Here is a 27,902-nt window from a genome sequence, read left to right on the forward strand (position 1 = left end):
AAATAGCATACGTAATATGATCTTTGTATTGCTGGTATAAGAACTTCATTCAAAACTGGTCATATGCAAAGTTGTGTTATTCAGAGTTGACATTTTTCTCATAGGCAGTGGTACAACCAGGTACTTTTATGCCTGTTCTGCTCTTGTACACCTTTTGTTCGTCATTGAGAGCGGTACACCCCCAACCAATGACAAACACTGACAAACAAACGAACGGGTGAACTGAAGTGCACTTTGAGTGTTGGTTCACACATACTATATCTATACATGGTACGGTATTCACATTTAACATAGGTGACGTCAGGAGCTACATAGATAACTACAAAATATTCTAAAGGCATATTTTGTCTCGTGGTGACGCAGTTGAGCCGAAGTTCTGCGCGACTTTTCACCAGTACGGTTTGATAGGAGAATAATCAAGATGAAAATGTACTCTGTTCTGATCTGTTTGGTTGTAGTGACTGCTGTGGCAGGTAGGTGCATTCCATAACATAATTTGTGGTGAATTAAAAGAAACCTCAGACTTAGTGGTTGAGAGGAAACATAGGTCCAGACGTAACAATTATCTCTATAAGTTTTTCTGACAGAGTGGTAGGATGAACACTTTCTTTGCCTACTGGACCAAAGCATGGAAGTACTACCCACTTCCATGATCAAAGTACATGTTCCGGTATTTGGATACCCTTGCATACCCTGGCCTCTTGTCTTGTACATGAATGTAGTTAGTATTAGAAAGAACGAAAACACGTCAGGATGTGTGTAATCACAGGCATTGGAGTTGTGGTCACACAGGACTCAAAAGTGTCCTTAACAGTTGTCGTCAATAGATCGTGACCTTACTCCCAAGGCGAATCTGTTTTTTTCTTGCCTGTATTTCTTTATGCTTGGTGGACTAAGAAAAGCCATTTTCATCAACTCTACATGTATTATGCAATATTTCATATCTGGCTTAGAACATGCCTTCTTAATTACACTAGGGCTCAGACCACTAACGAACCCGAGGCGTGTTTATGTTCTCCAGCGTCTATGTCTTGCCAACACAATGCTGTGGGTGGAAGGTCTATGGCCATTGAAGCTATTATTGTCTATTGAAAGAGATTAGGAGCTCTTCACTTTCTTTGTTTCCCAGAATGCCCCTCCCCAGTGTATAGTAGACTCCTGAGCCAGATTTGCCAGGTTTCATCACTCAGTTTTAGAGGGGTTGCGTGATACAGAATTTGGCAAATGTTTACTAAGGCGAAAATAATGCTTTTATTTTTTTTTATGTCGGAGCTGAAAATCTGGGTCGGTTTGGTAATGAGAATCAGGGTCACTGTAACTCACCAGAAACTACTGGGCTGATTGTAACTAAATTTGATACACACTGTCACACATTTACAGCTACTGCAAGTGCTGATATTAAAGATTTTGGACAAGATCCATACAACTAGCCACATAATTACGAGCACTGAAATGTGGCGAGTCAACATTTCTACACTACATATGAATGCACCTAGAGTCCATACAGTAGTCCTCAGTCACAATCAAGACCTGGCCAACAGTATCATTTGTTTGTGTTATAACATCTCCTTTTTTTGCCCACATGACTGATTACTCAATTTCTCGGTTTTTGTTTTGTGTTTGTTTTACCGTTAATATATACATATGGTATTGTGAACTTAATGGAGGCAGTTGATTTAATTATGTTTAGGTTTTGACGGTTTAAAAACCATCTCATAGTGCCACTGTTTGCAATAATCAACATTTCACGTTTTTACTAGTACTCCTATGCTTTCAATTTGATGTAGCAGTAGTAGTAGTAGTAGTAGTAGTAGTAGTAGTAGTAGTAGTCGTAGTAGTAGTAGTAGTAGTAGTAGCAGTAGCAGCAGTAGTAGTAGCAGTAGTAGTAGTAGTAGTAGTAGTGGTGGTGGTGGTGGTGGTGGTGATGGTGGTGGTGGTGGTGGTGGTGGTCGTGGTGGTGGTAGTAGTTGTAGTCGTAGTAATAGTAATAGTAGTAGTAGTAGTAGTAGTAGTAGTAGTAGTAGTAGTAGTAGTAGTTTATTTAAGGTTGAGAGCACTAAAATATAGAAATAAAAGTATAAACTGGCAAACACAAATCATCTTATACATACATTACCTCTCGTCGTTTAAACTGCCTTTCCTATGAATTTGTTGATGAATGTTTCCACGTACGTCGTAATTAAATTACACATAGCTACATCAAGACATGATTCTACTTGTTGTGAAAAACACCGAGTAACAAATACTTATATAGTCAGTATGGGCAGCATCTGAAGGTTAACTTTGTAATTTTTATATTTATTTATTTATTTATTTATTTATTTATTTATTTATCCATCTATCTATCTATCTATCTATCTATCTATCTATCTATCTATCTATCTATCTATCTATCTATCTATCTATCTATCTATCTATCTATCTATCTATCTATCTATCTATTTATCTATTTATTTATTTATTTATTTATTGAGGAACCACCACTTTCATGCCACACGAGGAGCCGGTGCCGATATCTGACGATAACCAAGGGATGTCTTGTTACTATTGCAGCGGTGAAATTGGATCCGAGTGTGGTCGCTCACAGAATCCATATGATAATAGTAATACAAGACAATGTGACGGTGGAAACGGATGGTGCATGGTTTGTTTGTTTGTTTGTTTGTTTGTTTGTTTGTTTGTTTGTTTGTTTGTTTGTTTGTTTGTTTGTTTACAATCACTTCAATTTAATTATTTATTAACACACGTCTTTCGTCTCCTCTCAAAAGATCTTGAACATAAGCTGCTTACAATTTTCAATTTGTAGGCATGTAGTAAGTAAAACCGCATACCAAATACTTTCACGGGGGGTGGGGCATAGACGGCAATACGACTTTGCAGTCAACACTGGAAGCGTTTCAACCTTCAAAACTTCCGTACTCTCGTTGCTCATGCCACACTAGATGTACGGCTACCTTCCCCTGGGAGCCCTGGCGTTTACTAATTAAAATGCAACTTGGTATCAGAAAGTGTATACTTTTTGCATAAAATTGGTATCACAGCACATTGCGCTTCAATGCTTGTGAGGAGCCTCCCGTAATGTTACCCATGGAGTTAATGAATATTGAATCAGGGACTGCCATTGTATTAAAATACCATTTTTGACAACCTTTATGCCACCTGTCTGAATGTCATTAAATTACAATTAGACATTTTCTTGACTTCAGGTATACTGCATAGTGTAAAATTTGTGAAGAAAATATAAGTATTCTAATTACGATATATATCAATTTATTAATCTTTAAAATTTCTCAGATTTCCAATTTATCATGATTTCAAGTTACATATTTGCAAAGTTCTTGAAGAGTATTAACAATTCCACCTGTTAGGACAACAACAACTTTCTTTCCTTCGACATCTGGTTTTTTGTTATTCTGTAAGGCAGCAAATGCAGCAGCTCCTGATGGTTCTACCACTAAACCAGCTCCATATAATGTCTTGACAGCCTTTATAATGTCGTCATCAGAAACTAACACAATATCATCCACAAATTCCATATTATGCCGAAAACAGTTTGGACCTAAAATTAGAAGAGTTGTCTAGTTATGATGCATCAAGTCATAGACCCTCCATGGCGGAGGGTCTATGATCAAGTCAAACGTGGTGGGTGATATTAATATACAAATCTAACAACTACATTCAGTGATGGAATAGGGGGAATACTCCATTGGTAATAGGGCCATTACATGAGGTGATACAGGGGGATATACTCCACTGTGGTAATTATGGGCCACTACATGAGGTACTATAGTATAGGGGGATATACCCCACTGGTAATTGGTACACAACATGGAGAGATACAGGGGATATTATATTTTGGTGACAGGGCCTTTACATTAGGTGATACAGGGGGATATACTCCACTGTGGTAAGTATGGGCCACTACATGAAGTAACACAAGGGGATGTACTCCACTGGTAATTGGGACACCACATATGAAGTACTATAGGGGGAAATACCCCACTGGTATTGGTACACTACATGCATGAAAAGGTGACCCCCTCGACAAATTCTAATGACTTAACTTGTTAAATACAATTGAACACACTATGAAACTATGTCTTCACTGTAAAAAATAAGGCTATCAGTAGGAATAAAGGGAAGGGAACTCCGAACACCATCAATATTAAATAAGTGTATGACATTGCGTTTACCATATAACCAACGATTGGTATTAGATCAAGTTTGTTGATAAGTGGAAGCATTTTCCGAAGCTGGTTCAAACTTGATTATTTTGTTTGGTATAATAAATTGGATTAAAGGTCAGTTAGCCGGGTGACCAGTTTGTCAAGGTTATTGCAGGCGAAGACATTGGCGATACGTCTCCAGGTCGATACTTAGTTGATCCTTGTTTTTATGACGTTTCGGACTGGCTGTTGGGTCCGTCATCAGTCTCAGTTCTGTCTAACGAGAAAGTGTTCCCGCGTATATTTAGCTTAAATTTTAGTTTTGTTCATCAAACAGAGATGCAAGTAAGAACATTTTAAGAAGTCTCAATAAACAGTCCTAATTGATTTTCATAATCGAAATTGGTATTTTGAAATTAACGTTTCAACGTCCCATTCGGCTGTATTTTAATGTCATTTACATGCATTTATCTTTTCCTTTTGCCTGTATATCAGTGCTTTATTAGTCTTCATTTCTCTACATTTTGTGTGTAATTTGTATTTTTGTCTGTTTGGGGTGCAGCTAAAGGAAAATTTGCGTCAAGGACAGTAAAGCTACATTGAATTGAATATGAATATTGTTTCTCTCTGCAGGTGCAAACTTACTGGGATGATTACGACATGAAGACCAAGGTTATGAGAGACTGTGCATATGACGGGTGTTGGAGCGGCTGCAATGGGCCCCGGATGGATGGTAAGTTTAGTAGTACATTTGTATTACGTTAACAATATTTTCAGGATGTTCGCTTGAATTTTTCTTTGTATATACTATCTTAACTATATATATATATATATATATATATATATATATATATATATATATATATATATATATATATATATATATATATATATATATATATATATATATATATATATATTTGTGTGTGTGCGTGTCTGTGTGTGTGTGTAAATCATGAAACGTCAGGATTTAATTTACTTGTCAAAACTGCTCTACTCATTACTTTTGCACTCATATATATATATATATATATCGAGAGAGAGAGAGAGAGAGTCTTTTCGTTCTACGTCACAACTTACTCACGTCTACGTACGTCATTACTACGTCATTAGTAACGCTATTCAATACTAATGGCCTATAATGTTACACACGCACAAAAACACACACATGTATGCACACACACATATTCGTCACTAAAGTCAGAAGTCGAGTAGTGACAATGCCCCATGAGTCTCAAAAATATTTTGGAATAATATGGTATCATTAATTTTTCACATAGATTGCACAACATGTTGTTATGGAAATAATTGTAATGACATGCATGCTGATGACAACATTCCAATTATGGGTTTTGCCCCATCTACCGGTCCTACAATGATGGTAACCATGGCGATGTCGCTGATTGCTTTCTTCATGCTGTAGACTTGAAGATGTCACGAGATGATGATTTTGTAGATATAATCATAATCTAATAATAAACGAATTGAATCAAGCACTAAATAATGATTAATACCTGTATACTTATTATTCAACTTCCATATGCATATATTTTGCCTTTCATTATTCATTACCCAGTTTGGACATGATTCAAACAAGAAATGATACAGGTTTACAGAATGTATTTACAATTCAGTGTTTATGGAATTAAAACATTATCACTATTTTTTTATTCATCTCGTGAATTGTCATTGTACCTGTACCTTTAATTTACTTGTAATTGTTATTTCCGTGGACTATAAATTGTGCCTTTCACTTATTCTTGTACCTTTTGTACCTGTTTTCCAATGTACAGTTTCACCATGGTTGTAATGTAAACTATATATTTTTGATACACATAAAGATTATGCCATCAATAATAATACTGTTATCCTACAGATCTCATGGTTAGAAGGATATATATGTAATTCTTTTAATGAAACAAGAAATAACAGAGAAATGTTCTGATTTGGCCGATGTACCTTCTTAAGATCATGAATGATAATGTATCTAATATGAACATCTGTAATGTCTATAATGTTTTCTATGTGCTGCAATAAAATATTCCTTTGAATATCTGTGCCATCTTGACTGGATTACATTTAAAGATGACTGTATTGATGTATGATGTGGTTTTATGTGACAACATCGGAAAACTGCTAAAGGAAGGTTCACTATAAACCATTGGGGATTTCTCATCAAAGTTCTATTGTTTATTTTATAGATTTGTCAATGACCATGTGCAAAATGCCTTGCCAAAAAAGGCATCATATACACTCACACGGCAGAAAAAAAAGGCATACGCATTCACATGATTAAAATGGCTGTTTGGAATTTCCTTTGTCACATAAATCAAAGCATTTCATAAATTGTGAAATTTCAAGACTAAATTTCAATGAATATTGAATCAGAGACTGCCATTGTTTTAAAATACCATTTTTGACAACCTTTATTCCACCTGTCTGAATGTCGTTAAATTACATTTCGACATTTTTTGACTTCAGGTATACTGCACATTGTAAAATTTGTAAGGAAAATATAAGTATTCTAATTACGATAAAAATCAATTTATTAATCTTATAATTTCTTAGATTTCCGATTTATCATGATTTCAAGTTACATATTTGCAAAGTTCTTGAGGAGTAACGTTTCCACCTGTTAGGACAACTACGACTTTCTTTCCTTCGACATCTGGTATTTTGTTATTCTGTAAGGCAGCAAATGCAGCAGCTCCTGATGGTTCTACCACTAAACCAGCTCCATATAATGTCTTGACAGCCTTTATAATGTCGTCATCAGAAACTAACACCATATCATCCACAAATTCCATATTATGCCGAAAACAGTTTGGACCTAAAATTAGAAGAGATGCATCAAGTCAAACATTGTGGGTGATATAATATAAAAATCTAACAACTCCATTCAGTGATGTAATAGAGGGAATACTCCACTGGTAATAGGGCCATTACATTAGGTGATACAGGGTATACTCCACTGTGGTAATTATGGGCCACTACATGAAGTAACACAAGGGGATGTACTCCACTGGTAATTGGGACACTACATGAAGTACTACAGGGGGAAATACCCCACTGGTAATTGGTATACAACATGGAGAGATACAGGGGATATTATTCTTTGGTGATAGGGCCTTTACATTAGGGGATACAGGGGGATATACTCCACTGTGGTAATCATGGGCCACTACATGAAGTACTATAGGGGGATATACCCCACTGGTAATTGGTACACAATGTGGAGAGATACAGGGGATATTATTCTTTGGTGACAGGGCCTTTACATTAGGTGATACAGGGGGATATACTCCACTGTGGTAATTATGGGCCACTACATGAAGTAATAGAGGGGTGTACTCCACTGGTAATTGGGACACTACATGAAGTACTACAGGGGGATATACCCCATTGGTAATTGGTACACCACATAAGTGATACAGGGGGATATACTTCACTGGTAACAGGGCCACAACATGAAGTACGATAGAGGTGGGTAAACACCATTTATAAGAAGTGATACATTGCTACACTTAGTACTTTACCTGCATATGGAGGTGCCAAACCAGCTGCAATAGTTTTCACATTTTCTTCTTTTACAGGATGTCCACTCTTTCTACTTCTGTACATTGCAGAAGCTGGTAGAAGAAACAAGAGCATGAAATCTTAATAAAAAAGAAGTATATCTACATATATCGGTATACACTAATTTAAACCAAGTACAGGAGTATAAATGTACCACAGTTTACAACAGCAATACATTTGACCCAATCTCCAAACCAAGTCTTTTCATCCAATTCACATGCATATGATTAAATACTATTTTTTATCATTTTCAAATGAGAAACTAGATGTAACATCCCTAACATTTGCTAATTTGCAGTCAAGCATTCCTAACACCCGCTCATTCATTTTGGATTTTGTTCATTTATATTTTCACGTAGCATATCTGGAAAATAGGTGTTTTATGAGACCTCATAGTAAAGAAAAAATGGAAAGTGGCATTTATGTGAGAAAATTGTGATGTTGTCAACATTTTCTTGGCACTATCCAATTTAGACAATGGAGTTTTAGGAAAAACAGTAAATGAGCAAAACCCAAAAATAAATGAGCGAGTGTTTCCTAAAATTTATGTCACCAACACACTCATCTACCTACATGATACAGGTAGACAGACAGACACTTTACAGTGGCTATAACACTGCTGGTTCAGTTGATCCTACAAAATAAAACAAAACATGCCTGACAATTTCTTCCAAAACACATGTTAGCTTCTTTTTAACCAAGGTTTATATACAGCTGCAAAAATTTCATTTAAAAAACAATCAAGTGACAATTAAAGAGATGGACTTGAGAAACAAAACATCAACTGAATTAAAATACTTGCCTCCTTCAGGTTCTACGCCATATATTCGTGTGGATGATCTCCCAGACAATTTAATAGCGGCAGCTGTTCCACCAAGTAAACCACCCCCTCCACAACACACTATAACAATGTCTGGGTCATCTAAATCTTCAAGGATCTCAAAACCAAGGCTGTTAGTACAATATAGAGGGAAAATTACTTGTGATATGAAACAGGCATCACAGCCAAAACAATTCTAATCTATCAGAGAAACACTATTCCATAACAGCCCGAGTTCACTTGGGGAAGGGGTGGGGAAGTCTGTCGTAATTCATGCAAATTCTGCACATGTAGGTTTTGAGTGAGCATTTCTCATTACTGGCAAGGTTTTTATAGTTTGGGACTCTTGTGCATGCATACATGAATTTGATGACCATTACACTTTGATGATGTATTCTGTTTATAAGGGTAATGGTGTCCCAAGAATGTTTACATGAAGTTTACTTTTCAATTGCAAACAGAGACATTTAGATTTTTTTTTACATACTTGATGAAAACATTAAAATTTGCATTAAATGTATGAAGACCAATAAGTCTTTGTAGAGGATACTTCTATGTGACTGAATGGAGACATGATTTAAAAGAAATTGGTGGTAACAAATAAATACTATAAAGTGTCTGATAATGCAGGAAATTGCTGAATTTCAATAAAGGCCAATGTCTCAAAAGAAAGTTGAATTTGAATGTAATCTCTATCTATTAACGTTTTTGAATTATGTGGTAAATCTTACCTCCCATATATTTCCTGCCCCCAATCTGACATTTAGTACTGTACATGCAGACTTACCTCCCATGTCCTGCCAACAATCTGACATTTAGTACTTTACATGCAGACTTACCTCCCATGTCCTGCCCCAATCTGTCATTTAGTACTGTACATGCAGACTTACCTCCCATGTCCTGCCAACAATCTGACATTTAGTACTGTACATGCAGACTTACCTCCCATGTCCTGCCAACAATCTGACATTTAGTACTGTGCATGTAGACTTACCTCCCATGTCCTGCCAACAATCTGACATTTAGTACTGTGCATGTAGACTTACCTCCCATGTCCTGCCAACAATCTGACATTTAGTACTGTACATGTAGACTTACCTCCCATGTCCTGCCAACAATCTGACATTTAGTACTGTACATGTAGACTTACCTCCCATGTCCTGCCAACAATCTGACATTTAGTACTGTACATGCAGACTTAGCTCCCATGACCTGCCAACAATCTGACATTTAGTACTTTACATGCCGACTTACCTCCCATGTCCTGCCAACAATCTGACATTTAGTACTGTACATGCAGACTTACCTCCCATGACCTGCCCCAATCTGTCATTTAGTACTTTACATGCAGACTTACCTCCCATGTCCTGCCAACAATCTGACATTTAGTACTGTGCATGTAGACTTACCTCCCATGTCCTGCCAACAATCTGACATTTAGTACTGTACATGTAGACTTACCTCCCATGTCCTGCCCCCAATCTGACATTTAGTACTGTACATGCAGACTTACATCCCATGACCTGCCAACAATCTGACATTTAGTACTGTACATGCAGACTTAACCTCCCATGTCCTGCCAACAATCTGACATTTAGTACTGTACATGCAGACTTACCTCCCATGACCTGCCAACAATCTGACATTTACTAAGTACTGTACATGCAGACTTACCTCCCATGTCCTGCCAACAATCTGACATTTAGTACTGTACATGCAGACTTACCTCCCATGTCCTGCCAACAATCTGACATTTAGTACTGTACATGTAGACTTACCTCCCATGTCCTGCCACCAATCTGACATTTAGTACTTTACATGCAGACTTACCTCCCATGTCCTGCCAACAATCTGACATTTAGTACTGTACATGTAGACTTACCTCCCATGTCCTGCCCCCAATCTGACATTTAGTACTGTACATGTAGACTTACCTACCATGTCCTGCCAACAATCTGACATTTACTAAGTACTGTACATGTAGACTTACCTCCCATGTCCTGCCAACAATCTGACATTTAGTACTGTACATGTAGACTTACCTCCCATGTCCTGCCCCCAATCTGACATTTAGTACTGTGCATGCAGACTTACCTCCCATGTCATGCCAACAATCTGACATTTAGTACTATACATGTAGACTTACCTCCCATGTCCTGCCCCCAATCTGACATTTAGTACTGTGCATGCAGACTTACATCCCATGACCTGCCAACAATCTGACATTTAGTACTGTACATGCAGACTTACCTCCCATGACCTGCCAACAATCTGACATTTAGTACTTTACATGCAGACTTACCTCCCATGTCCTGCCAACAATCTGACATTTAGTACTGTACATGTAGACTTACCTCCCATGTCCTGCCAACAATCTGACATTTAGTACTGTACATGTAGACTTACCTCCCATGTCCTGCCAACAATCTGACATTTAGTACTGTACATACAGACTTACCTCCCATGTCCTGCCAACAATCTGACATTTAGTACTGTACATACAGACTTACCTCCCATGTCCTGCCAACAATCTGACATTTAGTACTGTACATGTAGACTTACCTCCCATGTCCTGCCAACAATCTGACATTTAGTACTGTACATACAGACTTACCTCCCATGTCCTGCCAACAATCTGACATTTAGTACTGTGCATGTAGACTTACCTCCCATGTCCTGCCACCAATCTGACATTTAGTACTGTACATGCAGACTTACCTCCCATGTCCTGCCAACAATCTGACATTTAGTACTTTACATGCCGACTTACCTCCCATGACCTGCCAACAATCTGGCATCATCAAATGAATGCATGTAATGCATTGCCTCCTCAGCTACTAGCCTGTCCACAGTTGGCTGCAATTCCATAGTGTCACATCTTAGTACAGCTGCACCATATCCCTGTACACACACAAAACATTTCAATATTGCAATTTCCAAAAACTTGCAGAAGTCAATGGAAATAGTGGAACATCTTTGCTAGCTAGCATCAAAAAGAAACAAATTTACTCCCCCACTTATTGACTATCCTGGTGGAAATTTTATTTCAGTAATCCTCTTAATTAAGATACCTAATACATTATACCATGTGCAAGCCAACTTGTATGTCTTCCAACAAAAAACATGGAATTTATACCCTAGTTGATCGACATCACAGAGATGTTATAACAATGTATGTCTACGTCATTCAAAATTACCTTTACTCTATTTGAATTTTATATATTATGCTTTAAATAATTTGTTATTCCTCAAAATTTTCGCCATTCAGTTGGAAAATACTTGTGAAAGGGGGTTGTCACGTCTTGTTTTCAACCACTACAGGCCCCTTAATTTCCATGGCTGAATGAATGAACGAATGAATAAAAATATTGGTAATTATATAATCTAAAAGTATTGAATTAGTTTACTTACCTGTATTACAGTTTGTCTGTTATCAGGGGCAGTTATTGGCATCAAAACTAGAGCTTTTAACTTCTGAAGATTTGTCAAATATGCAAATGCTTTCCCATAATTACCAGCTGACATGGTAACCAACGTCTGTTCTCCAGTAACAGCCTTCTCTGGTACTGATTTCAGCTGATAGATAATGCCCCTGGGTTTGAAAGATCCTGTCATATACATTGCATAATATTAATATTGACATTAACACTTACATCACCTTAGGCTTAAGGTCATGACCTTTTGGGGGGTCATGGCCTCATTCTCAGGTGACTGTCAGTTATCAATATATTGGAAATGTCCGATATTTTATTTCACGGTTGATTGAAGAAATTATACATTTGTTAATTGGCATAAAATGGAAATAAAAATAATAAATTTCCATTATTTCTAATAAAAACTTTTTGCACTAAAATTCTAAATTGATTTACTATTAAATTTCATTATAAATATTTTCTCAAAAATTTAAAATTCATGAGTATATTTATGAATTTTGAGTTTGTGAACATTTGTATAATAAAATTAATAAATCAATTTATGAGTACTATTGTACAAGTGATAGTATAAAAACCATTGAGTTCAGTGCAGTTTTTCATCTAAAGTTACCAGAAAAGGGAAGCTACACTTTGTTAATGTTTGGCAGTGAATGAGCACACATGCACAGTTGAGAAAGTGTTTGAATTATGCCTTGCATCACCCAGTATGGTCAATGTTTGATTACATCATTATTTGTTCTGTTCATTTGCCAGATGTGGAAGTCAGTGTCAGTCTGCTCATGAAACATATATGTAAATCATATTATGGGATACATGTATGTAACAATGTTGTTGTTGTTTGGTTGGTTCATTAAAGTGTGCTATATATTGTGGACTTATCAACTGTATTATAACACAGAAAAAGGAGCCACATTCACCCCTTATAAGATACAAAATATACAAAATTAAATAACCAAATAAATAGTTGCTACAATCACATCTCAATTGTGGATGGTGTGTTTCTTATCATTGAAAGCCTTGTCTAGAAAGTTTGTGGTATCAATCAAAGGGAAATTTTGTCATGACTCATAATGTTTGGCATTTAATACACCAGTTATCAGTTTTTGTCTCCAAATATTTCCTTAGGTCTTCATAAAGACTGTGGTTAAAAAAAAATTGTGTACTTCATCTTCGGTTGAATTTTGGCAAAATTCATAATGGAGATGATAATGTAATTATAACGGAGATGTAACCATTGAATGCCAAACGACGCATAATGGTGGGAAACTGCTGTTGGTGGTATGCTTTAATCCAAAATATTTTATGGAGATAATTTTGTCATTTAATTGTCAAATGAAACGTAAAGAATTTGGATAATGACTTCAGTAGATGACAGAGTAACCAACATTTAGCTGTCACCAAGTCCTGCTCTTGTTCTCTGTCACATTTTTCGTTGCTGGGTCAAAAAATTATGACATTTTCAACACAGGAGAAATAATGAAAAACACAAATTTTTATCAATAATCGTAATAACAATTCTACAAATAGCAGGATTGCATTATTATCAACAACTATACAGCAGTCTACTGCGCATTGCTTACATTAATTTATTTTATCAATTTACTAATACTAGCAAACGGCTATGACCTTGAGTCATATACCTGTAATCTGCATATTTTCTAATTTCAAGTGTAAGTCTATCGACGGATCAAAGCCGAACTTGTCCTGCACTTGGTGTAACATTGGGGTGTGAATACATAATGGGCTTTCTTTCACGACCTCGTATGCCAATTTCAATTCTTCTAATGTCACCAATGGAGCATCTGGATCGTACATATTGATATGTTCACAAATTTTAAGTTTGTTACTGAAGTTTGTTGCAGCACATCCTCCTTCTGACCTCAGTCAACTCAATTAACCCGGAAGGAAATTCTAATTTAGCGTCACACGCATGCGCAATCGTTGAAAGCGAGGCTACAAGTACCGTAGTGCCACGTTAGATCATCTTACGACAACACTGTATTGATCATTTTTTTCTGGTACAAAATCAAGGAAATATGGTAAGTTTTTGTAATTACAACCATTTTAACTGTTATCGCTTTTATCATTGATGTCACTGAGGGCCGAAAATTGAAGAACTAAGTCTGAGTCTTGGATTCCGACGTTTCCGGCTGCTAATCTTGTGTTGGGATGGGGATACCACAATGTACACGTAGTATTGTTATAATATATGTAATACCATGGACGTATTAGTGAGACTAATACATCCATATTAATACTAAAACGTAGTTCATCTGGCATCGGATAGGCTGGCTTCCAAGTTTACAGTAAACCACTCTATGATCGCAGACACTGCAATACTTCACATGACAAGGGAAGTGCAAGTGTTATCAGCTGTTTTCATATCCCCATAGCATAGGCTATGAGTCTGACATCACTCTGCTTACTAGTGGTATGAATACTGCACTTTGTATTTGTATAATCTGAAACACCAACGACCACAAAACCACAGTAAAGAATGGATGGTCGGTTTATGAATAACCGCCAAACAATATATGTTACTTGAAGACTAGCTCATCACTCTGCAATAATATGGGTACTCATAGACCCTCCACCTGGGTGGAGGGTCTATGGGGTACTAGACTGTATACAGGACATATCACACACTTGAACAGTTTCAAGTTATTCCCATGGGTGTATCAGTGACATCATGGAGGTAGCTACCTTCATGGTCTCACTGATATATCCATGTTCTGTCATTATGATATGACTCTACATGTATATGCATGTGTTGTGTGTGTGTAGCATCTGAAGGTTAGTGGCCACTGGATACATAAACCTAACACGGTCCGTGTATATGCCGTCCATTTGTTTTTCGTTTGTCTATTGCAAACAAGAAAAACGAAAAACCAGTGACTGCTTCGTTTTTCGTTTTTCGTTTTCTCAATCGGTAAACGAAAAACGAAAAACAATTTGTTTTTCGTTTTTCGTGTCATCGATCGGAAAACAGAACAAGGAAAACTAATTGTTTTTTCCATTGCCGTTTCGTTTTATGATAATACAAAAACGGTAAACAAACCCTGCTCCTTTTTTCGTTTTTCATTTAACACAATTAATCAATGAAAACGAAAAACCTACCCGTGTTCATTTTTCATTTTTCGCTTTGATGGTGAGAAAAGGAATCAAGAAAAACGACTCATTCTCTATCACCGTATACTCAATCGATAGTAAACAAACTGTCTGTGTCCGTTTTTCGTTTTTCGTTTTTCCTTTTATAGTCGGAACAAAAGAAAACGAAAAGCGCCATCTGTGTTCATTTTCTATTTCATAAATCAAAACCTGCTTTTCTTTTGTCTTTATTTAAATACTCGTGATATTGCAAATCTTGCCCCCCCCCCCCCCCCCCGGCTTGACCCACACATTTGAAAAGAATGGTTTCGCTAGAAGCACACGTTAGTACGGTAGAGCACCTCATAGTAAATGAGGGGAGAACGCATTTGCAAGTGGCATAAAACTTAAAAGCACAACATGGAGATAGTAAAGGCTTTTCAGAAAGAAGCGTGAGGAGACTGTGTGTAGTCTATCACATCAAAACCGGCAGTAGAGCTAGAGTCTCTGGCAGACAGCTAGATGATGCTGTTCAGGGTGCCATTGAATAGGAGAGTAGCGAATAATATGTCATAGTTCATGTACACGCATACACACTGCACACATGGTTATTATGTATCTCACCAGTGATCACGTATTTTAGTGGACTCGGACCGGCCAGACCACACAGTTATGGCTTTCTTTGACATTTCATAAAGTTTATTGTTAACTGACAGTTGAAATTTACATCATGCTACACACGCCCGCACGTACAAACATGGCATGTTTTAGGTGTTCATTCAACTTTCAGTGGACCCCGGCCGGCCCCGGGTGCGGACCATAGATACATTTCATTAGCTACAATGTTACACATCGATATGCAAATTTCCCAGTCAATCCATGGAGCGCGCGGGCGGGGCCGGGGTCATGAACGACCTACTATACTGCACCGGCTATATAATATTTAGAAACGTAGGGAAAACCAACGCACATGTAATGGTCATATCATACTGTACACGGTCCAAATTGGTTTAAACCTTTGATACTATATGCACATATCATTGTTAATTTTTATGCTCAATTTTCAAAAAGCTGAATGTGTGACACTATCGTTCATATTCTTTATCAGTGTTGTCACTTTTTACACATATAAAGTTAGCGAGCGCATGATAGACATTTACTTATTACGTGTATGATCTGTTGATTCTACCATGTCATAAAAAGGAGATAAAGGGCCTAGGAAAACAGTGCAGGTTTTGATTTATCGTTATATGATCGACAGAACGATCGCGAGTAATTGAAAATGAACACAAATGGCGCCTTTCGTTTTCTTTTGTTTCGACTATAAAACGAAAAACGAAAAACGGACACAGACAGTTTGTTTACTATCGATTGAGTATACGGTGATAGAGTCGTTTTTCTTGGTTCCTTTTCTCACCATCAAAGCGAAAAATGAAAAATGAACACGGGTAGGTTTTTCGTTTTCATTGATTAATTGTGTTAAATGAAAAACGAAAAAAGGAACAGGGTTTGTTTACCGTTTTTGCATTATTATAAAACGAAACGGCAATGGAAAAAACAATTAGTTTTCCTTGTTCTGTTTTCCGATCGATGACACGAAAAACGAAAAACAAATTGTTTTTCGTTTACCGATCGAGAAAACGAAAAACGAAAAACGAAGCAGGCATTGGTTTTTCGTTTTTCTTGTTTGCAATAGACAAACGAAAAACAAATGGACGGTATATACACGGACCTAACACCTAGTAATGGTGCAATCTCTCATTTTCGCTTCATTTTTTTAATCAGTCAAGGTTATCCAATATTGCATTACTTATGTTGTTTAAAGGTAATGTTTACTATGTAAACCACTCGCCTCTTTACGACTGCGCTTAACAGACACCCCCCACACACACACATAGAGGGTTTTCGTTGCGTCAGCAGAGAAATGTGCTCCAGCTTCCAACAATGTATTAAGTCTTGTATGTATTGTTCAAAGCAAGCATTGTATTATTGTAACAAGTATTTCAACCACGTCAGTAAATGAAACCTTGCATTTTGCATCCTTGTTTTTTTCTAGGTGTCCATAGTAAATACAGTTGATACGGCTCATGAAGACATGATTGTAAGTATATATATGCCATTTTTATGTACTATGCTGATGGGAAAACATGTAATTTTACAATCAAATCTGTGCAAAGCTTTTGTCTGTTGGTCAGAGTACAATACGTGTACATAATGAAACTGGATTATACATGTAGTGCTACTAGCTATGTTTATCTAAATGAAAGAAATGTCAAATTTCAAAATGCACTAATAGAACTTGTCCAGAGACTCTTCTTGGTGTTACTATCTGAGTCTCAAGAGGCTCTCTGTACCAAGATGTTACACTAAGATAGTTACATCAACATAAATCCCTGGACTAACAGGTAACTAGAGCAAAAAAACAAGCCCAACACATTAAGAGGAAGAAAGGATATGTTGTATAATTCAAAGGGTAAGATATCTGTTCAAGTTTAACTATTATGTGCCAAAAACTGAATCTGTTGGACTTGTTTGTGAGTGGAACTTTGCTACGATAGGTTTACTAGTACTGGTGCAGTGGTGACTAGATGAATCAAATACTCTGTTATAAAAGATGCCTGCCATTGATTTCTCTCCCAGCATGATGCCCAAATGGACTACTATGGTATTCGACTAGCCACATGTTCATCAGACAGAACTGTCAAACTATTTGATGTAAAAAATGGACAACAGACACTTGTGGCAACTTTAACAGGGTAAGAATCCTTCAAGTTTATGTAAGATGTACTGTACGCAGCAGCACTTCTGTCTGGAACGTTGAGTTTGTGACATCTCATCGATACTCTCAATTTGCTTTAAAATCTCTTACTTGTCAGCTGTGTTATTACACTGCAGCTCACTTTGTATACACTGTGAGGTCAGTTTCTGGTATTGAGTTTTCTTTCGCGAATTTTCAGTTTCTGGAATTTTGTTGAGGCCAGTCCTACAACTGTACATGTATGCAGGTGTATGTGATATGGAATATATTGTTAGGTGATGATATACATATTTAGACATTTTTTGTTTTACATTTACTTTGTATGTATTACAGGCATGAAGGACCAGTCTGGCAGGTGGCGTGGGCACATCCAATGTATGGAAATCTATTAGCATCATGTTCCTATGACAGAAAAGTAATTATATGGAAAGAAACAGCTGGAACCTGGGATAAACTTTATGAATATAATAATCATGATTCTTCAGGTAAGGTTGATGTTTCATTAAATCGACTAGATTATTGAAATCAGACACCACACATCATTTTGTGGTGACCTTTAAACTCCTGATGTTCTTAAGTTTGTAATGTAATGATTGAAATATTGTCCAATGCATAGCAATAATTAGTCTGAGAGATTGTGATGTCATTTAGGTGGGTTGAACTTATTACATATTAGCGGAAACAACAATTTGATTTTTCAGGCTACATGTAATATGACATGAAAGACTAAGAAGAGTATGTTTTGTCTGAATATCAAGTACAATATCCTTGTATGCATATATAAATCAACTTACTACTAAATACAGCTTATGTGGAAGCATTGCAATTAAGTAATGTGTGACATCTTCAAAGTCAAATTCTATCTATTGTTAAAATGTCTTAATCAATATGCTAAATTCATACTAGAGCAGATATTTGTTTCACAGATTGGTTGTCGGTGTACACCTGATGTGTATCTTCCTAGTAGTTGATACATATATTTATTTCTAATAGCAAATACACAGCTGACCATTGCCCCTAACTTTCTAACTGGTATGTGCATGATAGACATGTACTGGGGAAGTTGTAAACTCTACATTTAGCAAACAGATGGTAAACTTGTGATTTATGCTTGTTAGCAAAGCAGGTCTGTGAATGTTAAACTCTTTTTCTTTTAACAGTTAATTCAGTTTGTTGGGCACCACATGAATTTGGATTGGTTTTGGTATGCGGGTCATCTGATGGAACTGTATCAGTTTTATCAAGTAGTGGGGACGGTACATGGGAAACAAAGAAAATCAACAATGCTCACTCGGTAAGGATCATTTTTATAAATTTGTGTTGTGGTAAGGTTTGGGAACCCCATTAATAATGGTGTAGGCTGATGATATATAACTTTCATAGATTTCTACACCTTTGCAGCTGATACCTTATATCATAATTTGGTGTGGAACCCTGGTAAATACGTAGGGAATTCTGGTAGACCATAGACCCTCCGGTAGACTTTATGTACTTAACACTCTTAACAGAAATATGGGGTAAAAACCCAAGTGAGTTTGATCACAGGTATTATTTTGAAGGGAGGGTCTGTCATTTCGTAGTTTTTCAAATTTGGTCTTGTCCAATCTTCAACATTAGCATGGATGTCCCAAATTCAATGTTAGCCAAGGTGTGATGAGTTGATGAGTCAAAATCGAGTCCCAGAAGCACAGCCACACAAGCAGGGCTATTTGGTTTCCTCTTGTGTCCTAATTGTACCAACATTTCACATCCTATTTTTAAGTTGAAAGTGCAATAGTATCTGTTTAAATTATATATACAAATGATAAACGTTCATTCATTATTTTGTGATATTCATTTTTCATTCATGGTGTCACTTTTTAGTCAAAGATTGAAGACAATCTCTAAATAAGGCTATTAAGCTAACATGACACTGAAAGTGATAGATATGATTATATGTAATGTTTTATTCATCCTTTCAAACAGATTGGTTGCAATGCTGTCAGCTGGGCACCTGCAGTAGTACCAGGCTCACTTATAGAACAACCAGCAGCAGCCAAACCAACCACAGTCAAAAGATTTGTGTCTGGAGGATGTGATAATTTAGTTAAAATTTGGAAGTAAGTTGATATTTCATTAAATTCCTCAATGTTTGTCATGTATGTTATTCATAAACTATGGATTACAGTAGATTTGAATACAGTCTCTCTCTCTCTGCCTTTTTATGTCCTTGTCTCTTTCTGTCTGTGTCTGTCTGTGTCTGTGTCTGCCAGTAACATTTGTCTCATCTCATCTCATCTCATCTCATCTCATCTCATCTCATCTCATCTCTGTCTCTTTCTGTCTTTGTCTTTGTTTGTCTTTGTTTCTGTCTTTGTGTCTTTGTGTCTTTGTGTCTTTGTGTCTGTCTGTCTTTGTGTCTGTCTGTCTGTCTGTCTGTCTGTCTGTCTGTCTGTCTGTCTGTCTGTCTGTCTGCCTGTCTCTGCCTGCCTGTCTGTCTGTCTGTCTGTCTGTCTGTCTGTCTGTCTGTCTGTCTGTCTGTCTGTCTGTCTGTCTGTCTGTCTCTGTCTGACCCTCGACAGTAAGGCCAAACTGGCATTTTACTTGCTGTATAGTTGATGAATTATTGACTTGCGATAATCACATGAATGGTGTTGAACTATGTAGAACTCCTAAACATTCTAAGAATTTCTGGTATTATAGAGAAGAAGATGGCCAATGGAAAGAAGAACAAAAATTAGAAGCACATAGTGATTGGGTTAGAGATGTAGCGTGGGCACCCTCTATCGGTTTACCTCATAGTACTATTGCAAGTTGTTCACAAGATGGTAGAGTTATTATATGGACCAGTGATGATAGCACAAATAGTATGTGGACTCCAAAGGTGAGTTGATTTATGTTTACAAAGGTATCTATAATCTTAGCTTCACGGCCAATCTCTGCTTGTTAAGAGTCTGGAAAGGTATATATATAAAAGTGAATTTTATTACACTTCCTGTTTAGGGCGGAACACTTTCCCTGACACTTTTATGTATACAACGTGTAGTAACTAGATTATATACATTGGGTTGTTTGTGTTGTAATTAAAAAGTAACCTGAAAACTGATATTGCCCACTGCTTTGTTGTAATGTTGACTTCCTGAGGCATAACTTTGTAAGGTCCACTGTACTGCATAGCTATTATGTAAACACCATAAGGCCATTTGTATGCAGCCATACTTATATATTCTGGTTTATCAGAAAAACAACAACAAAAGATTGTACAGTTTTGCCATTGGGGGCGCTGTTCAGAAATGGGTGGGCATGATAATTGAGCAATATAGCCACCTGTGAAATACTCGTTATTTCCCATTGTTTTACAGAAAAGTTTGGTTGCATTCTCAACCAGTTGAAACATAAATTAATGCTAGCTTTGTTTCAGATTAAGTGATTTTCAGGAACTCAGGGAATTGTGTCTAGCGACATTTTGTTGACTGCTTTATGTACTGTTGAGATTTAGCCCACATTTTTCATCATCTAGAGTACCCCTTGTAACATTACTTTTGAAAATGATGGGGGGGGGGGGGGGGGGGAGACCAGGTATGGTGAATTATAACATGTATTTATTAGTTATAAAGTATATGTTGAATATTAAATCATGTAATTACTATTTGTTTTAAATTTAGATTCTCAATAAATTTAATGATGTTGTATGGCATGTGAGTTGGTCTGTTACTGGTAATATCCTAGCAGTGTCTGGAGGTGATAACAAGGTATGTAAAAAACCCAGAAAGTCTCAAGAGTCCCTTGTTGAAATCTTGTCAAAGATGTAGAACTTCAATAGTAAATGTATTGGTACAGGAGTAAATTGACGCTTGTATATCAAAGAGGCATGTAACTGAAAATTTGGGCCAGGTTACTTTTCAGAAGAGTCCAAAAACATTAAAAGTGAGAGTCATGATGTTTAGTTGATAGACCATTGCGTTGTTAATATTTGTGTTTGATTGTGTCTTACAGGTTAGTTTATGGAAGGAGTCTTTGGAAGGCCAATGGGTGTGCGTCAGCGATGTCAACAAAGGTCAAGGTCAAACTCAAGCTGAAGGACAGCCTGAACAGTAATGCAATCTTTGGACCGTATCTTAAGATATCACAAACAGTGTACTATCTAAGCCACTTTGGCACACCACCAATGCACAGCAAGTTCTTGTGACACACCAATATTTGTGTTCCCCCTCTCTCTCTTATAAATATGGTGACTCACAAGAACAACAGTTTTTGACCATCAACAGAAATTTTGACTTCCATCAGTGGGCACACTGATCAACAACACAATGTCTGAATTAATGGTGAACAAAATGAGGACAGTAACACATATGGTGTAACTAACCATGATGAGAGACAGTCATACAGTCTTCTCTCTGTCAACTAGGAACATACCATATACCGGCACATAATATGAGACATTCCTTTTACACCGTTTTGATCAGCATACCCTTCGAGTATCTCAACAAGCCTGAAGACTTGTCATGTTTTCACTATCAAAATATATATTAAAACTGTTTGGAAAAAAGTCCCTGAGATGCAAAACTAATGGAAGATTCAATGTTTTTTGTACTCATTATTGCCGACTAGCAAAGTGACAGACATTGTTTTATCGGCCACACTAGGTCATCTGTCTAATAATTTCTGTTTATTTCTCAATCATAGTAATTCAGAATTTCTGGTCCAAGTAACGTTTTAAGAGAAGACAGTTAATTGAGATAGCCGACCAGTATGTCATTGTCTTTTAAATGTTTGTCAATAAATACTGTAATGTTTTGTATACACACATAGCTTGGTGGTGCTTATTTTGATCATAGACCCTCCACTATGGTTTGATGTAGCATCTTCATACAGACAAGTTGCTCAGTACATTTTATACCATGGTTTGCCAAATAGCATGAACACTTTGCTGAGATGCATGTTTCTATGAGTGAGACAATAGGTTGAGATCCTTATCAAAGCTGACCAGTCATCCCCACTGAGTGACACAACAACAGCTCACACAGTCAGGTGCTAAGTCATACACAATACAACCATGGTGCAACTGAAGTATTGATGAAACCACACACACAACTTTACTCAACATCTACATCTGTGTTCATCTTATTATCTGACAGTGTGTGTGCTGCTATTGTGTCACTCAGTGGGGATGACTGGTCAGTTTTGAAAAGGATCTCATCCAGTTACTTCTAATGTTGCCTAGCTCATTTAAACAACGTATGTCCCCCAGCGCAGAGTTCATACTATTTGGCAAACTGTTGTATAGTGCACAACTGAATGTCAAAGTTCAGTAGTGCTAGTGATGTTGTAAAATGTTTGTTTGTGTGTTAGTGAATGACTTCAGGTCAAAAATCACCAGACTGATCGCCTTGCCTATTTCTTGGTGGGGACATTACTTTATACTTAGGGTGTCTAGTTGGTAAATTGTTCAAATCAAAATGTTCATACCACACATTAGTGATTTTTGGTTAACTCAAAAACATTAGAACCAGTGGGTTCCATTATATTTAGAAATGTTCGGGTTTTGACCTAACATTTCTATGTCTCACCGATTTTTCCTTTGAAAAAGAGTATTTATTCGAAACGTCGGATTTAACAGCTATTTATACGGACTGATTTATTAGTTCCATATGCATTTCTTTTTAGAACCAGTGGGTAGATTGACCTGAAATTTGGTGTGGATGTTTCTTGGGATGTTAAGATGAATTGTTCATGACAATGATGTCAAAGATAAATTAGCTCTAAAATGTGATTTTATTAAAGTGTTAACTTCAGTACTAGCCTGAATCATGCATGACGTCATAAATAGGCAGTTTGCTCATTTGTAAACTTTGACATCATTAACAGTTACATACTAATATGTGTACTAGAGACATGTACAGGCAATGTGACCATTTGTATGTTTGTGGCATGAACAGGCAATGTACTCCTTTGTTTTGTATACTTGTGACATCATAAACAGGCAATGTTCTCATTTGAATACTTGTGACATCATAAACAGGTAATGTTCTCATTTGAATACTTGTGACATCATAAACAGGTAATGTTCTCATTTGAATACTTGTGACATCATAAACAGGCAATGTTCTCATTTGAATACTTGGGACATCATAAACAGGCAATGTTCTCATTTGAATACTTGGGACATCATAAACAGGCAATGTTCTCATTTGAATACTTGTGACATCATAAACAGGTAATGTTCTCATTAGAATACTTGCGACATCATAAACAGGCAATGTTCTCATTTGAATACTTGGGACATCATAAACAGGTAATGTGCTCATTTGAATACTTGTGACATAAACAGGCAATGTTCTCATTTGAATACTTGTGACATCATAAACAGGCAATGTGCTCATTTGAATACTTGTGACATCATAAACAGGCAATGTGCTCATTTGAATACTTGTGACATCATAAACAGGTAATGTGCTCATTTGAATACTTGGGACATCATAAACAGGTAATGTGCTCATTTGAATACTTGTGACATCATAAACAGGCAATGTGCTCATTTGAATACTTGTGACATCATAAACAGGCAATGTGCTCATTTGAATACTTGTGACATCATAAACAGGCAATGTGCTCATTTGAATACTTGTGACATAAACAGGTAATGTGCTCATTTGAATACTTGTGACATCATAAACAGGTAATGTACTCATTTGAATACTTGTGACATCATAAACAGGTAATGTGCTCATTTGAATACTTGTGATATCATAAACAGGTAATGTGCTCATTTGAATACTTATGACATCATAAACAGGTAATGTGCTCATTTGAATACTTGTGACATAATAAACTGTCAATTTGTAAATCTGTGATACCACAAGCAGGCAATACCTCATTTCAATATTGGCAACTCCCATTCACATATATATGACATCATAAGCAGGCAATCTACTCTTTGGAATATTTGTGACATCATAATCAAGCAATTTACTCATTCAGACATGTGATGACATAAACTGGCCATGTGCTTATTTATTTGTGTACTCGAGACATCACAAGCTCGCAATAGCTCATTTGAATATTTGTGACATCATAAATTCTGTGTGTGTATGTGTGTGTGTGTGTGTCCTTGTATAGATATTTAAGGATACAAAAACCAAGGAATCTCGGGTTAATTTGTCAAGGTGACATTTTAATAAAAAGCCATCCATCTTGCGTCATAAAAGAAATATATTACAAGCTTTGAATGGTCCTGGTCTGGCAACAGACTTAAAATACACATTAAAAAAAATTACTGTACACAAAAAATTAGACATACAACAAGTACGAATTGAATATTCTACATCCACAAAATGGACTACATTTTACAAACTAAGCAAGTGACGAGACTTTTTAATTTTTTTTTGTAAACAATTTAACTAGACACTTTGGACTAAATTCTCCAACAACTGATTTCAATATTTTTTACACAAACAAAGTTCAGTCTCCATGGAGTCAACAATTAAAATGAGCGCCAAAGATTTGCTCTGTACAATGTGACACTAAGTATTTCAAAATGACATTGATTCACAAATACAGTTCAAATATTAAAGGACAAGCTCCACATCTAGTACGAATGTTTTTTTTTTCCCCTGACAAACTAACACCGATAGCTACAATTATAGGATCAGTTGCAAGTATTCAATACAATGGGCATTTTTTTTGTACATAAAAAACACTGACTTTTTTCTTGTCATCACGATCTGAAGTTAATAGGAATAGTATTATTACGACTGACAGACCATCATAAAGGAGTGTGATGGAAAATTCCATTCCACATGCTTTGTAAACTAGATTTAAAATTTTTTGTTCAATTATTTAAAGACAACATATTTAGAATTGAATTGGATTTTACTGGTTCCCTTCATCTATCACATCTACCTGAGCTAAAAACAATGAGTAATAAATAAACAAGCTGGCTTCACGACATATTTTGACAATTTTTTTTTAGGAACAATACGTCTGTAGTATTCCCAAATCCTGTAATCTGTACACAGTGTGCTGTGAAGACTAGAGGAGCCACATATACAAATACAAAATTCATTGCTGAAAATAACTTTTCATGATTTCCGTTTCGTTCTCTTTAAATATTAAGTTCACAGTTTTCACCAAAAAAACTGTCAATTTTAAGGACTCATCCTTGTGTGTTGATTGATAATAGATTCATGATGTCATTATAATTTAGTTCATGTTAATATCTTCTTTTAATATAAAATCAGAACCCTTTTTAAAAGGGACACTATAATTATTAGTCTTAGAGGTTCAACAAAATTCTTCAAAAGACTTCAAATCTTACAGTTGTTTAATATATTTCATGTGTTTCCCTCCTATCCCTGGCAAGTTTTTCTGTTCTCTTCTCATTGATTTTTTTTCCTTCAAAATATGATGCATGTTCCACTTGAATTACATTCAAAAACTGGATGCAAACATTTGGGCAATAAGTTGCAGCCGGAATAACAACCTTGGGTTTCTTCCACAAAAGTAAAACACAATACAAAATATAAAAAAAAAAATCTACAATATATTATAAATCTCTTGAGGAGCTGTGTACTGGTTTTAAAAAACTACACAAACAAGATGAACAGAACAACATGGTTCAGAATCCTACAAAAAATTAATAGTGTTTATTTAAAATCATTTCTGATGTCTGCTTCTCAACAACTGAAGATGTCGTATGGAACGTGGTGAACTAAAGTGAAATTAAAGACTGGAAGACTAGTTTAGGCAGTTTACGCATAGGCTGGGCACTGGTTGGGTTTTCCCCTTCAGCTTTCGAGTTAGCATTGACTGTGAAACACAGATGACACGTTTCGTGTCACTAGGTAATATTATAAACTGTGCTCTCAATTTTATCCTAAAAGAAATGAAATGTCAAAAGACAGACAAGATCTTTCTCTTTACAAAAAGAATGAATTTATGGACAAGACATTGCAATCAGTACAAGCAATTACTTCAATAACAGTATGACTAGTGCATAGTAAAAATTCCATGGTGAGTCTTCTGTTCCGTTGTAGGCAAGTCCGTCATCAATATCTATGTTTAGTTGTGCAGTTGATTGGCCATCATACATGGAGTCGGTTCTTTAGTTGTTTAACCATAATATGGCGAGTCTGTAGTCCGGTTTGTTGGCCGTAAATCAATAATAATCTTGTCAAGTTGTTTGGCTGTAATTTAGCAAGTCCGTTCTCAAGTTGTCCGACCATAATTGAGTGAGTTTTTTGTTCAGTTGTTTGGGCCATAATAAGTAAGTCTGTTTGTTGTCCAGTAATTTGGCCATAATTAAGCAAGTCTGTTGTCCAGTGTTTGGCCGTAATTAGGCAAGTCTGTTGTCCAGTGTTTGGCCATAATTCAGCAAGTCTGTTGTCCAGTGTTTGGCCATAATTCAGCAAGTCTGTTGTCCAGTGTTTGGCCATAATTCAGCAAGTCTGTTGTCCAGTGTTTGGCCATAATTCAGTAAGTCTGTTGTCCAGTGTTTGGCCATAATTCAGCAAGTCTGTTGTCCAGTGTTTGGCTGTAATTCAGCAAGTCTGTTGTCCAGTAATTTGGCCATATACATCTAATGTCGAATTGTTTGATCACTAAGTTCCGTCTATCCAGTATTTGGTCCTATTTACATAGAGCTTCACCTAATGCTGGTATGTTCATCTTGTTTGTCGTCTTCTTTTGACCACTTATCATACAGATGTCTCATTACTACTGTTTCTGTAAAGGGAAAATACACAGTTCATTAAAGATCGATTCTAGCTGCTCTTTGGGCAATCTGTTTAAAATGTGATGACATGGCAATGACATATGTATGTAGTTATCTCATTTTTTTCTGCAAAAATAACCACCACCACCACCAGCATAAATTATGCAAAATAGTCTAGCAAGTTTGGTGAGTATGTCTTCTTTGATTCTCTGATTTTCTGTTGATCAAACTGATACACTAGACGTTCTGTACACAATGAATGAAAGCAAGGTCTGAGTTTGACTTTATATTCTTTATTAAGCTAAAGATCCAGTGATTAACAATACAGGCAGCTATGTATGTAGACAACATAAACATGATTTTTTGTGTG

The 27,902-nt window shown here is 36.4% G+C and overlaps 4 protein-coding genes across 15 annotated transcripts in view; 2 read left to right on the forward strand and 2 right to left on the reverse strand.

Annotated features, from left to right (window-relative positions):
• The first annotated feature begins 257 nt into the window (after window positions 1–257).
• Window positions 258–6,217, forward strand: LOC144439055 (uncharacterized). The gene is made up of 4 exons (XM_078128307.1): window positions 258–473; window positions 2,475–2,644; window positions 4,800–4,899; window positions 5,447–6,217. Exons 1-4 carry the CDS (start codon window positions 422–424, stop codon window positions 5,587–5,589), a joined length of 465 nt encoding a protein of 154 aa, XP_077984433.1. The 5' UTR covers window positions 258–421; the 3' UTR covers window positions 5,590–6,217.
• Window positions 6,218–6,669: 452 nt separating this feature from the next.
• LOC144441738 (serine racemase-like) lies at window positions 6,670–13,866 on the reverse strand. Of its 4 annotated transcripts, none has more exons than XM_078131120.1 (7): window positions 13,637–13,866; window positions 11,974–12,170; window positions 11,343–11,463; window positions 9,817–9,826; window positions 8,545–8,693; window positions 7,703–7,795; window positions 6,670–6,996 (listed from the first exon to the last, which is right to left on the reverse strand). In XM_078131120.1, exons 1-7 carry the CDS (start codon window positions 13,809–13,811, stop codon window positions 6,755–6,757), a joined length of 987 nt encoding a protein of 328 aa, XP_077987246.1. In that variant the 5' UTR covers window positions 13,812–13,866; the 3' UTR covers window positions 6,670–6,754. The 4 variants fall into 4 exon arrangements, with proteins under 4 accessions (XP_077987246.1, XP_077987247.1, XP_077987245.1 ...); XM_078131121.1 differs by lacking the exon at window positions 9,817–9,826 and adding an exon at window positions 10,969–10,978; XM_078131119.1 differs by lacking the exon at window positions 9,817–9,826 and adding an exon at window positions 11,229–11,238.
• Window positions 13,867–13,932: 66 nt separating this feature from the next.
• LOC144436149 (protein SEC13 homolog) lies at window positions 13,933–22,602 on the forward strand. Its single transcript, XM_078124854.1, has 9 exons — window positions 13,933–14,035; window positions 17,140–17,184; window positions 17,724–17,839; window positions 18,175–18,326; window positions 19,002–19,135; window positions 19,807–19,940; window positions 20,524–20,704; window positions 21,486–21,572; window positions 21,817–22,602. Exons 1-9 carry the CDS (start codon window positions 14,033–14,035, stop codon window positions 21,916–21,918), a joined length of 954 nt encoding a protein of 317 aa, XP_077980980.1. The 5' UTR covers window positions 13,933–14,032; the 3' UTR covers window positions 21,919–22,602.
• Window positions 22,603–24,985: 2,383 nt separating this feature from the next.
• LOC144439294 (cadherin EGF LAG seven-pass G-type receptor 2-like) overlaps window positions 24,986–27,902 on the reverse strand; it is an 87,114-nt gene continuing 84,197 nt past the window's right edge. For all 9 annotated transcript variants that reach the window (XM_078128636.1, XM_078128613.1, XM_078128598.1 and 6 more), the window contains one exon: window positions 24,986–27,543. In XM_078128636.1, coding sequence (XP_077984762.1) covers window positions 27,516–27,543 — 28 coding nt within the window. In that variant the 3' untranslated portion in view covers window positions 24,986–27,515. The remainder of the gene's footprint in view (window positions 27,544–27,902) is intronic.

This window comes from Glandiceps talaboti, chromosome 1 (genome assembly GCF_964340395.1).
Source record: "Glandiceps talaboti chromosome 1, keGlaTala1.1, whole genome shotgun sequence".
NCBI classification, from domain to species: Eukaryota; Metazoa; Hemichordata; class Enteropneusta; family Spengelidae; genus Glandiceps; species Glandiceps talaboti.